The sequence below is a fragment of the Peromyscus eremicus genome, unplaced genomic scaffold (assembly GCF_949786415.1).
Source record: "Peromyscus eremicus unplaced genomic scaffold, PerEre_H2_v1 PerEre#2#unplaced_2716, whole genome shotgun sequence".
In the NCBI taxonomy this organism is placed as follows: Eukaryota; Metazoa; Chordata; class Mammalia; order Rodentia; family Cricetidae; genus Peromyscus; species Peromyscus eremicus.
This window is the reverse complement of record NW_026736950.1, coordinates 14,571-32,392: the sequence shown is the minus strand read 5'-3', so window position 1 is coordinate 32,392 and position 17,822 is coordinate 14,571. Positions and strand designations below refer to the sequence as shown.

The 17,822-nt window shown below is 35.5% G+C and overlaps 1 protein-coding gene and 1 long non-coding RNA gene across 2 annotated transcripts in view; both read left to right on the top strand.

The window, feature by feature from the left end:
- The window catches only part of LOC131902133 (POTE ankyrin domain family member A-like), a 44,871-nt gene that overhangs the window by 13,295 nt on the left and 13,754 nt on the right, over positions 1-17,822 (top strand). The window contains exons 7-13 of the mRNA XM_059253163.1: positions 1,842-1,872; positions 4,335-4,407; positions 10,824-10,911; positions 12,711-12,793; positions 14,665-14,722; positions 16,759-16,787; positions 16,871-16,931. Of these exons, the coding sequence (XP_059109146.1) occupies positions 1,842-1,872; positions 4,335-4,407; positions 10,824-10,911; positions 12,711-12,793; positions 14,665-14,722; positions 16,759-16,787; positions 16,871-16,931 (423 nt within the window). The remainder of the gene's footprint in view (positions 1-1,841; positions 1,873-4,334; positions 4,408-10,823; positions 10,912-12,710; positions 12,794-14,664; positions 14,723-16,758; positions 16,788-16,870; positions 16,932-17,822) is intronic.
- LOC131902132 (uncharacterized) lies at positions 5,888-10,104 on the top strand. The gene is made up of 2 exons (XR_009377020.1): positions 5,888-6,031; positions 8,714-10,104. It is a non-coding gene; the product is annotated as an uncharacterized LOC131902132 (long non-coding RNA).

Below are 17,822 nucleotides of genomic sequence, written 5' to 3'. Positions count from 1 at the left end.
TTTTTGTTTATTTTTGTCTTCCTGCTTTGTGTTGCCAAACTGACTCTTGACTGCCAAAAGGCAATCTCCAGAGGTCATACTTTTCCAAACTGTAGTCAAGTCTTTCACATGGCTTTTTCCCATATGCAGTAACCTTTAGAATGTGAATACTGTAGATGAAGTAAATAATGAACCTCTTCTTTGGGGGAAAAAAGAAGAAACTAGTCTACTAATTCCAGATTTAAATTCTGTTTTTATTGTGAGTCGTTAATATCTATAGTGCTTATCAGTAAATATGAAGCCACTCATACACCAGAGAATACTTGACTATCCATCCACAATCCCATTTTATCTTTTACCCTATTTTTGCAAGACAGGTGCTCTGCCACTTGGGCACATTTCCAGTCTTCATTTTCCATGGGAAGATACTTTCTCAAGGGTAATGTCAATAGGATCTCACCATGTGTGGTCTTTCTTATTTTATATAAAAGGAGAACTGTAGACAAAATTCTAAATGGTCTTAGTAAATAAGAAACACAGAGCCAACTACAGAGTTAAAAGTCCAAGAGATGAGAGCACTAGTGAAGAGCCCAGACAGCCTTATCTTAATACCTGGCTGCTGTCTCTTCTCTAGAGAGAGAGACCTTCTTCCTGTGTGACTTGTCTTTTTATTGCTTTTCTGTTCTGCCTTCTCATTGGCTCTAAACCCAACCACATGACTTCCCTGTCACTGCCTGTCTATACAGACCTCCAGGTCTCTATGGTTGGTACTGGGATTAAAGGTTCAGGTCACCACTCCTTGGCTGTGTCCTTGACCACACAGAGACTCTACCTGCCATGGGATTGGATTAAGGGTATGTGCCACCACCACCTGACTTCTGCTTAGTGGCTCGGTTTTACTTCTGACCTCCAGGCATCTTTATTAACATACAAATAAAATCGCATTTCAGCACAAATAAAATACCACCATAGGGAACTAGGTTTCTATCCCAGTAGAAAGATCTTAAGTGAGTTATTAAGTGATATATATGTAGATACCTACATATGGATTTATAGTTTTATAATAAACAAACCTCCAAAGCAACTTTCTCGGACCTAGCCTTCCTAGTACATACTTTTAATTTTCTGTATTTTAGCCATGTGCAGAATAGATATATTCTTTAGGAGGGGATCTTACCAGTAGTTATGTCCAAAGGTGACAATAGCAATTGTGGTTCTACCTTATTGTATCATAGGTAAGAATGAAAACTATAGCCAGATCTAAAAGAGCTCATTAGAACCTAACCACAGAGGAGATCAGGAGGGTGGGCAGCATTAATTTCACCTTACCTCTCTTTTCTGATACCTTGCAAGTCTTTATGAGAAACCTTGTCCAGATAGGTTTCCATAATTTTAGGGGAGATTGATAAGTACAATGATCATTGCCTCAGGTTCTCTCTGATAGGTTGTTTCATCCCTACCTAAAGGATTGCAGCCGTGCATCTGGGGAATATTTGTTGTGTTATAACAAAATATTTATGCTGTCTTCAAATTGATCCTGGTACCATTCTTCCAGAAAACTACTCTCTTTGCTATTTATTGATGATAGGCACTGATTCTGGCAACGGCACTATTTGCCATTAGTTGGACTTGTTGTCAGTATACATGGTCACCTACTTTGAGGTATCAAATGCTGATAATTTCTTTCATTCTTTTATTCAATAAATCCAAAGGAGGTGAAGATTTCCTGATGCATTTGTTATATTCCAGTACCATAGTTATTATTTACCCTAGAAGATTTTTTACTCTAGAAGATTTACCCTACGGTATTTTATAGACTAATATAATCGACTGAAATATGTCTACTTTTCATTCAATTATAGGAAATCAGCCTGAAGATGTCTTTTTATCGGGGTAAGATTTTAAGGTCTTTGAATATGAATGTTAACTTATAATTAGAACCAGGGAAAAGAACTAATGTTTATTGAATATTGTGTTCTTCACTGATTCCATCTGATTTATTTAGTGTCCATGATGCATTAATATAATCATATGTTTTAAAGCTTTCATATCCTTGTGACTAAGTGTCTTACTACTTTAGCAAAGGTCATCCAGAGAGTTTGATTAATTCTATGAATCCCATAGGTAACAAGTTGCCATCTCTTGACTGAACTGTCAGCCTGTGCACTCTCTTGTTCCTGTGACTACATTGAGATGATCTCATGTAGAAAGCCAGTTTTCCTTATGTGTCAACTCTGGATTAGAGTTTTCCTGAGAAACCTATCTAAAACCTCCATAGTTTTTCTTTTGAAAGTTGTTCTTAGACACTACATTGCTATCAAGATTGGAGGGGGAAACCTCTCTTTATTGTGTCTGTAGTGCCATAGGTTTGAAATGAGCAAGATGACAGAAGGCTTGGAATTACATTATTGGAATGGTAGTCCATGTGCACATATACCATGTTATGTTGATACAAGTGAGCATCTATTTAAGAGACGTTATGAACTTATACTCAGTTTTGTTTTCTCTTCAAACTACTGGACTGCCTGGGTACAGGAGAGTTTTTTTCTCATTTCATCAAGTCTTTGTTTCCCCATGACACTAAGAATTTTGAAATTTTTTATTGTACATTTATTTTTCCTCATGTTTCTTGACCTATAGTTTAGAATTTTTGACTGCCAGGTACTGCTTCTTGTTTTATTAGAAAATCTCAGATCTGAAAAATTTGTAGTTTTTAAGGAATTTTGAAAACTAATAAAAATATCCTGAGCACAGAAAACTAGATCCAACGTTATACATAAACAGTTGCTCTGAGGGAGAAGCCAAAACTAAAACACAGTATTCTATGGAGGTGGAAATACAAATGGCCCAATTTAGATTCCCATGCATTCCTTCACTAAAAGACCAGTCCTTACTGACCAGTATTTGATTGAGAATTTCTGTAGGAAAATATGGGAATGAGTCAAGTGTTCCAAGAATGGCATTAAAAGTAGCCTAATGGTGGATGATTTGAATGACATTAACAGGGGAAGGGCAATTTCGAAAGGAAAATCATGGAGGCCAATAGGACTAAGAGTTTGGCCTCGTGATTAGTTTTTTAAAGACAATAAAGTTATTTACATAGACACAGGATGGTGAAAATCATCTGGGAATGGATAGGGTTGAACGTAATTTGGAAACTATATTACCTTTTGTGCTTAATTGATAGTAATGACAAATAGATTCTTCTGTTGAAACTTACTTGAGCAACCTGAAGTCTTTATAGAAAACGGGAATGTGGTATCACAGAGGGTGGGCTAGAGAATGTTCAGAACCAAGGGCTGAAATGAAAAATATCTGTGATCCACTGCCACTGCTTCTTTTCCTGTTACCTTTGCCAAATTCCTGTCCTTTTCAGATTGGAATTGCAGAACATAATCATAGAATTTTGTAACATATCTAGGCTTGGGATGTGTGTTGCTGACCCTCCATTTAGCTTATTTGCCTGAACCAGGGAACTAGCTGTCTTTCAGGTTCTTTGAGCCTGTACTTTCAGGAATCTGCACCTTCCTGGGATGAATATTTAAAGGCCAGAGAGCATCACTGAAGACTGCAAAAGAGGGAACGAGGAGTGGTATCCTATATAAGGAAGACATCTAGAGAACATAGAGGGAAACAGAGGCAAAAGTCCCAGGGATCTGCTTTTCCAGAAGTCTCTGCCATCAACCGAGCACATATGAAGGTTTTTAAGTGCTTGGTAGTTTTTCAATCAGCCTCTACCAATGTAATAACTGAATTATTACATTTTAATGTTTGAACACCCATGATAAGAGGATTTCAAACCTCAATGTGCACATTTGTTTGTTCACTTATAACTTTAATGTTCAAGGATTTCACATCTTTTTCATGACTTTATTAGTTGTTTTACAATGAATGGATGTGATGGTTTCCTTTCAATGGGTATTTTCCATGCTCAAGAATGAAGGTTGCCATTTAGTAGTTATATAGTTTTATGCTTTATTAATAGAGTAGAATGAGGACACTATTGTTTTGCTTTATTTGGGGCTATTACCTTTATTTAAATTAATGATTAAAGAGTATGTGAGCAATTCATTGTAATTTGCATGCAATCATCAGGACAGTTTTCAAAACAAATGATTTTCAGGTTCCACAAATATATTGACTGACACTATTTGATGTGGAACTATGTGGAACTCTTTCTTGACAAATGCAGAGATTAGGAGAAGTGGAGACAGAAATTAACAGCTGAACAAATTTTATAAAACAGATGTCTAATAACAACAGAAACACCATCTGCTATTCAAATAACTAAACATTCAGGACAAATGCTTTTGTCCACTACTCACTTATTTGTTGTTGTGTGTTTTGCTTCAAAGACATCACTTTGAATCTGAGTCACTGATTTCCGTGTGTGCAACAATGGAGGACACAGCTAATTTGAAAACTCAGGTAATCAATGCCTTCTTGAGGTAAATTCTTGTGCTGAATTTCTTCTTTGTGGAGTTTGAAATGGTATAATAGAGCAGTTGTCAAAATGTCATCACTTTAGATGAAAAATTGGCTAGAATTTTTTAATAAAATTATGACAATATTACTATATTGATGGTGAAAAGTACCAAAACATATTAATTACTTTAAGGTTCTGAAAGCCAAAAATGAGATAAGAAATAAGTAATCACAGAAAAATTAGTTTGTATAGTTTTACCACAGTGGAGGGAATTTGAAATTTGGGAATATTTGGACAAATAAACATTAGTAGTTTTATTTTTATTTCTTATAGCATGACTTACATAATTTTCAGGCTTCTCTAAATATGTAGACTAACCTATTCATTATGTTACTTAAGGTAGCTTACATATCCAACCCATGTATTGAAGGGCACAGAAATTAGCATTAGTTTTTAAAGTACCTTTTAAAAAATCTTTTACTCATGATACAAACTTTTAAAAACTGTTAACTGGATGTCAACTACATGTTAACTGGATGTCAACATGCAGAAGACTGCATATAGATCCCTATCTGTCGCCATGCACTGAACTCAAATCCAAGTGGATCCAAGACCTCAACATAAATCCAGTTACACTGAACTTGAGAAGAGAAAGTAGGAAGTAGCCTAGAATGCATTGGCACAGGAGACCACTTCCTAAATATAACACAGACACTGAGAGAAACAATTAATAAATGGGACTTCCTGAAACTGAGAAGCTTTTGTAGGGCAAAGGACACAGTCAATAAGACAAAACGACAGCCTACAGAATGGGAAAAGATCTTTACCAACCCCACCTGACATCTGACAGAGGGCTGATCTCCAAAGTATATAAAAGAATTCAATAAACTAGACATCAAAATTCCAAACAATCCAAATAAATGGGCTACAGGCCTAAACAGAGAATTCTCAACAGAAGAATCTCAAATGGCCAAAGGACTTTTAAGAAATTGCTCAACATCCTTAGCCATCAGGGAAATACAAATCAAAATAACTCTGAGATACCATCTTACACCTGTCAGAATGGCTATGATAAAAAACACTGAAGACAGCTTATGTTGGAGAGGATGTGGAGGAAGGGGAACACTCCTCCACTGTTGGTGGGAGTGCAAACTGGTACAGCCACTTTGGAAATCAGTATGGTGGTTTCTTAGAAAATTGGGAGTCAGTCTTCTTCAATACCCAGCTATACCACTCTTGGGCATATACCCAAGGAATGCTCAATCATACCACAAGGACACAAGCTCAACTATGTTCATAGCATCATTATTCATAATAGCCAGAAACTGGAAACAATCTAAATGCCCCTCAGGTGAAGAATGGATAAAGAAAATGTGGTACATACACACAATGGAGTACTAGTCAGCAGTAAAAACAATGATATTATTAAATTTGCAGGCAAATGGATGAAAACCCAGACTCAAGAGGAAAAATATGGTATGTACTCACTCATAAATGGATATTAAATGTAAAGCAAAGAATAACCAGACTACAACCCACAACTCCAAAGAAGCTGGCTAACAAGGAAGACCCTATAGATCAAACAGTGAAGGCGAAATAGATGAGATCAACATGAGCAAACTGAGGGTGAGGGGGAGTAATGGAGGGCAAGTAATGGGGGATGAGAACATAAGGCAATGGGAGGTTTGAGCTGGAACAGGGACAGAACGGGATAGCAAGGAAAGGGATACCATGATAAATGAAGACATCATGGGAACAGGGAGAAACAGAGTGCTAGGGAAGTTCCCAGGAATCCACAAGGATGACCCCACCTTAGACTACTAGCAATAGTTGAGAGTGTGCCTGATCTGGCCTACTCTGATAATCAGATTAGTGAATACCGTAACTGTCATCATAGAGCCTTCATCCAGTAACTGATGGAAGCAGATGCAGAGATCCATGGCCAAGCACCAGACCAAGCTCCAGTAGTTCAATTGATAAGAGAGAGAAGGAATTCTATGAGCAAGGGACATTGAGATCACGATGGGAAAATGTACAGAGAGAGCCAGCCAAACTAGTGGAAATGCATGAAGTGTGCACCAATAGCTGTCGAGGCCCATGGGACTGGACTAGGCCCTCTGGATAGGTGAGACAGTTGTTTGCCTTGAACTGGTTAGCAGACCCCCAGGCAGTGGAATTGGGATCTGTCCCTGGTGTGTGAGTGTGTTTTTTGGAACCCAGTGCCTGTGGTGGGACACCCTGAGCAGCCTTGGTGCATGAGGGAGGGGCTTAGGCCTGCCTCAACCAAATATACCAGGCTCTGCTGAGTCCCCATGGGAGACCTTGCCTTGGAGGAGATGGGAATGGGGGGTGGGTTGGGGAGGAAGGCTGGGGGTGCAAGGAGGGAGGACAGGGGAATCTGTGGTTATTATGTAACCTGAATAGAAAATTTCTTAATAATAAAAATATCAAAAAAAAAACACCCTCTTACTCAGGACACTAACATTTAAAAACAATTTTTCAAGTCTGGTGTAGATGGAAGTTTTCCTGTGTCCTGCAGCCACTTGGTCCCAAATAAAAACACAGAGGTTTATATTAATTATAAACTGTTTGATATATGGCTCAGGCTTATTGCTATTATATCTTAAATGAACCCATTTCTATTAGTCTATGTGCCTCGTGGCTTTACCTGTATTTTATTACATCTTGCTCCCCCCGACAGCTTGCAGCATCTTCCTTGACTCCACCCTTCTTCTTTCTCTGTCTCTCTTGGTTTTCCTGCCTGGCTCCATCCTGACCTGCCATAGCCCAGTACAGCATTATTTATTAACCCATGGGAGCAACATATATTCACAGCATACAGAAAGACCATCCCACAGCATTTTGGTACTTTATCTAGAAAAAAGTATTATTTAAAGTGATTAAAATGTAGAAATACAAAATCTTTCTCTCAAAATAAGTATAATTGTAGCTTTGCATTATTCATTCTCATAAAATATTGGATCCAGTCATCATGGCACAGTCTTTATCCTAAAATTCAGATGACAGAGGCAGGTTGAACTTTCCAAGAGTTCAAGGATGTTCCTAATGAGTTCTGTCTCAGGCTGCCAATGGGTATATAATGAGGTACAAAAAGAATGTTTGAAGGCTCTTCACATCCTAGTATAAGTTTGCACTTCCTTCAGGAAGGAACAAGTGTTTCCCTTTCCTTGCATACTCCCCAGCTGAGCTGTCATTTGTTTTATTGATCTTGACCATTTTGACTTAGGTAAAATGAAATCTCAGAGGGGCATTGATTTACATTTCCGTTGATGACTAAGGATGTTGAACATTTACTGAAGTGTTTCTCAGGCATTTGTGTATCTCTGCTTTGTTCTGTACCCCATTTTTTAGAACATGTTATTTGTTTTCTTGATTTTCAGTTTATTAGTTCTTTGTGGTTTAGATGCTAATCCCCTATCAGATGTATAATTGGCAATGGTTTATTCATTTTCCATGCCATAAATTTTTACATGATGCTGTTCTATTCTAAGGAGAAGCTTTTCATCTTCATGAAGTTACACTTGCTAGTTTTGGTTCTAATGCCTGTGTTATTGGTATCTGGTTCAGAAAGTTAGTCATTGACTGTAACAATGAATTCAAGCCCTTTCCAGACATTTTCTTCTATCTTAATCAGAGTTTATGGTCTTATGTTGAAGTCTTTGATCCATTCGTAGTTGAGATGTATGCAGGGTGATAGATATGGATCTACTTAGTTCTTCTGCATGTGGCCATCCAGTTTGACCTGAACCATTTGTTGATGATTCTACAGGCACATAGAATTATCCAAACATAACAGGCTATGGTGAAGGCCTTTGGTCTCACTCCACAACCAAATAGAAAGACCCTATTGGTGAAAAAACCACATATTAAATACCCAAACATAGAGTAGATGGATTTGTGCCCAAATAGAATCATTACACCTTCTAACTAATGTTCGTGGTGCTAGAAGATACACCTCCTGCTCACAGAGGAGAAAGGTAATCATCGATATCACCAACTACAACCCTGTGACCTACAACAGTGACCTGTCGGAAACATATGCTGGTCCCATAGTAGCATAAATGTTATGGGAATAACAAATAACTTTTTCATTGGACTTAGAGACTGCATAAGGTGGAATACAAACCTAACACTGCCAAAGGGGCCAATAACGTGATAATGTAGGGTATGGGCCTATGGATAAACCCAATGCTACTCTTCTTCTGAATGAATACAGCAAGAAAATGAGTCCTAGAGACATGTCACTATACCTTTCCCGATCCTCCTTATAGAAGTTTTCTCTTGCAGTAGATGGGAATCAACACAGAGATCAACAACTGGTCAAAATGCAGAGTGAGAGACTTTGGACCACCTAGTCATAAATTGGATGTCTTCATCAAACCTCCTCCATCAAGGCTCAGTGTTTATGTAGAAAAGGAAGCAGAATGATTATAAGAGCCAGTGCTTATGGATAAGGTCAAGGAAACTTTGGCTTCCAGACACAACAGGACCAAGACCAATGCACATATGAACTCAGAGACTACGCCCATACACAGATGATTTGCCCAGGTTCCAACAAGACAGGGTGCCAGCACTAAGAGGCAGAAGAAGACACAGGCTGCCATCCATAACCAGGACACAGTTTGTAATTGATAGCTGTTGGCAAAAGGAAAAGTCAGTGTTCTACTTGAAGCATCACTGGGTATATCAAAGGCACTCCAGAGAAGACACTATGACCAGGGGAAGTTGATCAACACAAAGGAAGCAGTGTTCAATTTTGTGTTTGTGGTATTGTTGGGGGCTGATTGTTCTCTTGTGGCGTGTTTGTCTTATTGGTTGTAAGTTTGTATTTTCAATTTGGGGGTAGATTTAAGAGAGAAAGATTATAAACTTGGGGGGTAGGTAGATGGGGAATAATCTGGGAGTATTTTGGTTGGGAAAATATGTTCAAAATATATTGTACATGCAAATTTTTAAATCAAAAATGGAAGAAAAAACTCTTCATATAATTGAGGTATACATGTTTCCCCCTAATTGTAGAAAGTTCTAGAATAAGGTCTTTGATAACCAATGCTAAAGGCAAAATTTCAATTTCATCTTATTTTTGCACTCAAAATCTTTAAAAGTAACCTGAAATTCTTTGCATCATATGTAACACTTCAAATTTTAAAGGATGTCTACACAGTGGTTTCATTGCTCATTTAAATCTCCAAAATCACTCTGAGGTTAGGCTTCTTGTTTCTGGGTGTCCTAGATCACTTGTGATTAGAGTTTTGTAGTTTTCTTTTTTGTTTTTTCGTTTATTACATCAACTATGAAATTAGTGAATGCAAGGCAAATTCTTTACCACTCAACCACACACCCAGTCCTTCAAGTCTTATTGTGATAAGCTATACATAAATTCTTCAAATGTGGATTTCAGCATATAGTCAATAGGGCTTTTTATTCCTTTCTTCACGTGTTTTATGAATGTTGGGACCAGACTGACATATATTTCAACAGTATTTGAAGACTTACAAATCCTCAGCTGACATAATGACATTGATGTTTCATCACAGAATCTTTCTGAATTAAAACTACCAGTTCATATGACTTAAATATGAAGTGATAACCATTAGTGTTATGCCATTTAGAGAATAGTGAATCTATGTGAACTTTAAATTTTCTTACCTATCTCACAAGTAAATGACTAAAAATGCTGAGTGTGTAATTGCATAAGGACCTCTCTACTATTTCAAGTATAAATAAGCACCAGGAACATTCCAGATATAGAATGAATGTTCTGATGCTTCCCTTCATGTTAATGCTTGTTATGCTCTAATGATACCCATTTTTTACTGTGAAAGAGTTTAAGATTTCATTGAAAGATTACATGCATTATGTAAACAAAGAAGAATCACTAATTGCTTTTTAATTTTATGAAACTATTTTCTCTCTATCAAGATTTTAACAAAACTATTTTTTGTACATCCTTCTTTTCATAAACAAAACTAATTCTAAAATATTTCAATTCTTCTCCACCTGGCGTAGTTTGTATTTTCATACTAACCAAAGGGCCTTATTATAATATTAAAATGATTTTCTCAAGGAATTGATTTTTAAATCAAATACTTTGATATGGCAAGCACATTAACAGTTATTATTACTTAAATGTATCCTTTCACTGTTTAATTTTTGGTGAGGAATGTAAGTTTCATATTATGAGTTTAGTTCTTTATTGAATTCTGCAGATAATCTTTTTCTATTTCTGCTACAAGGCTTGATTTTAGAATATGTGACTGTATGGGGTAAAAAGACAGGTTGATCTCAAGAGCATGCAAAAGGTTATCTATGAAAATATTTTATCCTATTTTTAAGTTTAGTTGAATTCAAAATAGGAAATTCAACTATATTCTCATTATTATTTTCATTATTTTAGCAAGATATTCCTGAGAATAGTCTGAAAAGTGGTGTGGATGACTTACCAATAGCTTCCAAACAATATGAAAATGTAGAAGAACAAGAAGGTAATGCACATGCTTAACTTGTAAGATCACTTGGCAGAGAGGTTTGCTTAAAACATGGCAACAAATACCTTAGCCAAATAAAATAACCCACGTAATACATATTAAATCAAACAAAAGTAAAAATGTAATAGTAGACAAGAAAAACTTTCATCCAAAGGTTGAAATAAGAATGTCAGTAAAAGAGTTGCCTTTTATTTTATTTAGCTTTTGATAATTTCATGCTTGTGTACTATATTTACATCATTTTCAGGTGTCTGGCTATTCCTACAACCTTTCCTGTGCTCAAGTCCTTAGTAACTATGTGTGTGACTTCTATACTATTAGTAAAGACACACTATTTTGTGTGTGTGTGTGTGTGTGTGTATGCGTGCGTACATGCGTGAATATGTGTGTGCATGTGTGTTTGTGTCTCTGTGCGTGTGTGAGTGTGTGTAAGTGCATGCATGCTTGTGTGTATTTGTTTAGTGTGTTGCTTGTATGTACATGTGTTTAGGACTGATCACTGGAATTGCACAACCTATTATCCTCCTAGGATGAGCTCATCTCTGGAAAATCACCTGATTTTTCTTTGTTTATCAGTCACTGATTGCCTACAGATCTTCATCTAGGGGTTGTGCATTGTGAGATTCACTTCACCCACAGTAGCATTTCATCAAGTGTTGTCCTTATATAGGTGTCTTTTCAGATATCATACTTTTGAAATTTCGTGGTAGCAATATCTAAGTCATGCATAGAAGATGCTGTGTAGCTTCAAGAGTGCTGGTACTTTGATTTTACAATCTATCTACCCAATTCTTGCTATTTTTCCTGATCTTTAGATTTAGGACTTTGTAAGTGGAGTTGCGGCATATTATGGTCACTCCTTGGAGTCTGATTAATTGTATATACTGTAATATTTTTATGTACTGTGTAAAGTAAATTCTTTGAGGAGAAATGACAGCTACATTCTTCTGTGGTATAACCGTGACTATAAAAACCATATTTAGAACACAGTAAGTATACTGTTATAAGAAAACGGGAGTAATTGATGACTCCTAGTGTTTATGATTTCTCCATCCATGGATAGTTGATTAGTTTCCCAGTACCAGGAATGAATTTCTCATTGAGTGGGTCTCCGGACCGATAGGACAGCTGTTGATTACCCCAAAAATAAAAGTGTCGCTATCCTACCATGAGCGTTATCTTGCCAGGCCTTTCAACATCTTGGTGGTGGGATTACTGATTGCTTATCTCCCTTGGCACTTTGCATAGCATGTTCTCATAGTAGGAGAGCAGGTTTCTATGTCAGGTCCAGCTAAATTACTCCAAATTCTGTGTCTAAAGTGTGGAGTCTTGAGCAATAGGGCCTTACAACTAAAACTATTTTGCCAGTTTCAATAAAAAAAATTATTTCATAATCCTTCTCCAATTTCTTTAATTTGTACATTTTTGAATGTGCTTGTGGGTGTGAGCACATGATAAATGTTCTGAAAAATGGATGACGTCTGAAAATGTAGATTTTAGAGAGCTTGGTCATTTATGAGAGGTGTGTTACTACTAGATGAATTAGTCAAGTATTTGGATGTCTTGAAGCTGGCAACATGCAGTTTCTGTACAAGTGATATACAGGTATTTCTACAACTTGGGCATTTATCTAAGCATGTAAATATTCATGTATAAAGTACATTTAATTGAAATATTTGATAAGAGTAAATTTTTTTCTAAATTCTAATTATGAATGTATTTCAGTCTATTGTCATAGAAAATTGTGTATCTAATTGTTATATTTATTTTTTAAATAAAATATGTGGATATGTCAGAAGAACTAGAATTAGAAACAATACCGGATTTAAAACTGGAAAATGAAAATGCTTATAATAAGAATGAAGACTATCAAAAGTTGGTATGTAACTATTTAAATTTAAATTTCTCACTTACTACTGTTTGGTTTGATGATCTTACCATAGGCCAAAAGAAACTACACTTCAGGCTACTATATTCAGTCCATCAATGATGATTTAACATTGAAGTGAAAGTCTTTTACCTATTATAAAACACAGGGTATTCTTAGAATCCAGTCACACAGCTAATCATTGTCTTTTATAAGTAATTTAGTAAATAATTATGTGATTATTACTTGTGCTTTATGTTAAGCTCTTTACGTAGCTGGAGAGTCTTATGGCTCTCTATTTAAAATAGTGGATGATATAAAATTGTGACTTCAGAGTTGGATTTATTTCATAAAGTTGATTCTTCCTGCAGAAACTAAATTTGTTATGTGATGATTATACTCAGTTATGTCAAGGAGAAATTTTTTCCTTATGGTCATTGGGTTATTTCAAGGTCCTCATTTGAGAAGATAATATGGACATATAATCAACTAATCTGCCAACAGAAAGAATTTTTGATTCCATAAAAGAGGCTTCATTGTGAAGGAAAAACTCAATTATTTTGCTCAATTCAATGAAGAAAATTAATTATTTCCACATTATTGTCCAATATGCTTAATTAATATATATATTGGGAGTTGAGTTAATGTAGAGAATTCAAATAGATTCAAGACACTATAGTTTCCCTTTTACACAATGTTAGGTACTTACTGAAGTATGAGTATGTTCTGAAGACATTTTTAATATTTTAAACCTACATAAATCTGTATAGTCAATATCTACTCTATGTTGAGAAATCAAGAACTGAGAATTTCAGAGGGAAGCCTAATATGCTATAGTAATAGAACACAAAACAAGTAAAAAGCAACTGTTTTAGTTCAGATAGGTGCATTTTGTCATAAAGAAAACATATGGTACAGAGAGACATTTAGGTAAAATTGTCGTTAATACAGGGTAGGAGTGAGAATGGTATTTTGATATCAGAGATCAAAGTATGAAGCCTAACATGTTTTAGAAGATGAGGGAGTGTCCACTCAGTAACTGTCAAATAGGATGGCATTACTGTACATATAGAATAGTGGACAACATATTCTCATAACTTTTAAAATTCTTGAATGACGAGAAAGCAAGATTTGTTGATTCTATTAAACATGCAAAAAATGTGAAATGGTGTTTGGGGAAGATTTCTGTTCATTGAGAAACATTTGCAAAATATTAAAACTGCATAATGGTCTAATGTTATTGTCTAAAGGTAACATAGGAAATAACTTGTCTGCTTATCATTTTGATCCAGATTTACCATCTATAAGAAATTAACGAAATATGTCAGTTTTGTTCGTTCACTTTTACCGAAATTAAGCACATTCTGCCTTCTTCACTACACAATCAGCATGATATAACATGAATGCTTTTTAACATAATACATATCTCCTATCAAGCCTAACCACACAAATAATGTCATTGTATAACACCTCATGATTAATATTAATCGTGTCCTAGAGGAATGGCCTTACTAAAGATGTGAACATTTGTGTCATTAACATTCTCCAACTTTACTAAGAAGAACAAATTAGTTTTATGCATTGTAATATAAAATAATTACTTTTATTGATACATACACATCAGGCATTACTCTGTCTATGGATGTTTTTCCTCTATTCTATATTTCTTGTATGTAATTGGGAAATGAAAGACTTAAACTTGACTGTGTATATAAGATTCTCCATTCAAATACCATGGTTTTTGATATATACTGCATATATTCTCATGAACAATTTTCTTAAAGTCCAATATCATGGTATGTTCAGAAATAGAAAATGAGACCTTTTGAAATTACACTACTAATATCACGTGACGGAGTGTCTTTTACCCTAATCCACTGCAGAAAGCTGCCCAGTCATCCAACATAGGAAATGGTCTAGAAGAAAATGAAATAATTCAAGGTAAGAGTCATCATGAAGAGACTTTATGTAAGACAAATGCTGGTATGTTGTGCTACCAAAAGAAATCACTGAATAAATTTACACTTAAATAAAAGACAACAAAAGTGGTAATAAGCCCCATATGTTAATATGCATGAGCGATGTGTAAAATTGAGATACTCCCAGAAGGATCTCTGAGTTCTCTTCTACCTGAGATACCTAAATTGCCCTTTTGTCCATTGACTCAACTAGGTATAACTGAAGGTTTCATGTTTAGCAAAAGATGTCTAATTGGGGCTTTATCTCCTCTTTTATTTGGAGACTCCATTTGGATTTATTTTATATGCATATGTATTTAGAAATATTCTACAGCAGTATGTTTCCATATGGTTTTTCACGTGGACTTTAGTAAATTGTCCATCCCCATATTCCTACCCTAACCTCTCACTTGCATCGCCCTTCCCCCCACTGTCTCTTTACAATTATATATTCTATTTCCCTTTACTTGAACGATCCTCGCAAGCAGTCCCTTACTTGATGCAGAGTCTATGGATTTTAGCACAAATGTTGAAGACTTAAATGCTAACACTCACATATAAGGGAAATTATACAGTATTTGACTTTTGGATCTGGGTCTCCTCATTGGTGATGATTTTTTTCTAGCTTCCTACACTTATATGTAAATTTCCTTTTTTTTGATAGAAGCAAAACACCCCATCGTGTAAGTTCACCATATTTTCATTATATATTTGCCAGTTAAAGGACATCTAAACTGTTCCCTAAATCTGGCTATTGTAAATAGTCAATAATGAGCATGTATGAGCAGGTATTTATTGTAGTAGGATATAGAGTCCTTTGGGTATATGCCAGATAGATGTATAGGTGGCTTTAGAGAAGGATTAGTAGCCAGCTTCCTGAGAAAATGCCAGAGTCATTTCCTTAATGGCTGTAAAAGTTTACATTCTCATCAGTAATGAGCAAGTGTTCCATTTTCGTCATATCCTCACAAGCATGAGTTGTCATTTGCTTAATTGAACTTTGCCCTTTGGACAGGAGAAAAATGAAATCTCAAAGTACTTTTGGTTTGCATTCTCCTGATAAAGAAAGATGATGAGCATTTCTTTAAAAGTTTGTCAGCAGTTTGTGTTTTATCTTTTAAAAATTGTCTTTGTATTCCCGAACACCATTATCATTGGGTTAGTTGTTTCCTGGGAGTCCAATTTTTCTTCTTTATGTATTTTAGATACTAACTGTACATTAGAGGTTTGAATGATTAAGTTCTTTTCCTATTATGTAGCCTGATGATGGTGTCCTTTGCCATAAAGAAGCTTTCGGTTTCATGTGGTCCCATTTACTAAATTTGGGTCTTAGTGCTGTATTGCAGGTGTTCTGTTCAGAAGTCTTTCCTGTACCAGTGAGTTCAAGCCTGTTAAAAACTTTTTCTTCTGTCATATTCAGGGTATCTAGTCTTATTTTGAGATTCATGATCCACTTGGAGTTGAGTTTTGTATGTGTATTCTCCTTCATGTATCCATGAAGTTTGGTAATCTCCATGTATGGAGGCTATTTTTTTATCCAGTGTGTATTTCTAGTTTCTTTATGAAAAATCATGTATTCATAGGTGTTTTGACATTAATTTGATTTCATTGATCAACATGTCTATTTTGATGATAGAGTCATGATGTTTTTATTACTCTAGTTCTGTAACAAAACATGCAATCTGGGATAGTGATTTCTCCAGCGTATTTTAGTATTGAGAATCTTCTTAAATCTATCCAAGATTTTTTTGTATTTCCATATGAACCTGAAAGGCTTTTTGATGCTGTTGTGGTTGTTTTTTAAATTTCTCTGAATTTTGATGGGAATTAAATTGAATCTATAGATTTCTTTTGATATATTTCAATATATTTCTTGTCAGCTGCTTTCCTAACCAATAAAATAATAGATGGTTATTTTGAAAGAAGGGAATAGAACTCATTGCCCTCTGAAGCCTTCATAAAGGTAGGTTTGGAATTCTTATTGTGCATAAGATTGACTATACTTTCTTTTTCTTTCAGTTTGGGCTGAAAAATGTCCACATCCAGAGGTAAATGCCTTTTAATATTTATATTGAATATTTATATATTGTTGAAATCCAAAATATTGATTAAATGTCTCTTTTCAAAATAGCTGAGGGATGATTGTCATTTAGTCTCCAGATCCAAGCCTGAAACACAGCAGTCTCAAACAGGTAAATTTTGTAAGTCACTTTCTCCTGATCAATTTATTCTAATACATTTCAAATACACACAGTCTTCCTGATGCCAATTATATCTTGACTATAATGTTGGAAGGTTTTGTCATAAGCAATGCCAACTCACTAGTGGCATACATGCTTCAAAATTATTACATTGACAACATAAAACATTTAGAAATGTCAGCTCAGCTTCAATGTTTAATATTCATGTTGGACTGCCTTATCATTTCCAGTGTGCAATCTCTGTTTATTAGTGACTTGTAGAAGTCAATCATGAGACTAATGAGACTGCCCCAGTGTGTGACCATAATTTCTTGATGGATCTCAGAATGCACACCTACACACATAGCTATCTGTAAGGACAAGGCAGAAACTTATTTGAGCTCAGAGATTCTGATCTGGACTGGACAAACAGCAATGTACAATATCTTCAGGAAAGAAAATCAATTTTTGTGTTGCTCTAGAACTCATAGTACACTGCTTCACTTCACTCATAGTGCATTGTAATTTAATTACAAGGAATATGAAATGCATTTAGAATTCTTATCTACAGTCTATTTCAATAACACAGCATACACTATCATATAGTGGAGCAGTCATTGACAATCCCAAAGCTTACATAGATATCTTGCCATAGGAAACTTTCAGCTTCATGTGGTCCCATTTATTAAGTGTGGGTCTTAGTGCCTGTGCTACAGGTGTCCTATTCAAAAAGTCTTTTCCTGTACCAATGAATTCAAGCCTATTACACACTTTCTCTTCTGTTATATTCAGTGTCTCTGGTCTTATTTAGAGATCCTTGATTCATTTGGAATTAAGTTTTTATTTAGGGTAGTAAATACAGATCTCTGTGCAGTTTTCTCCATGCAGCAATCAAGATTAGTT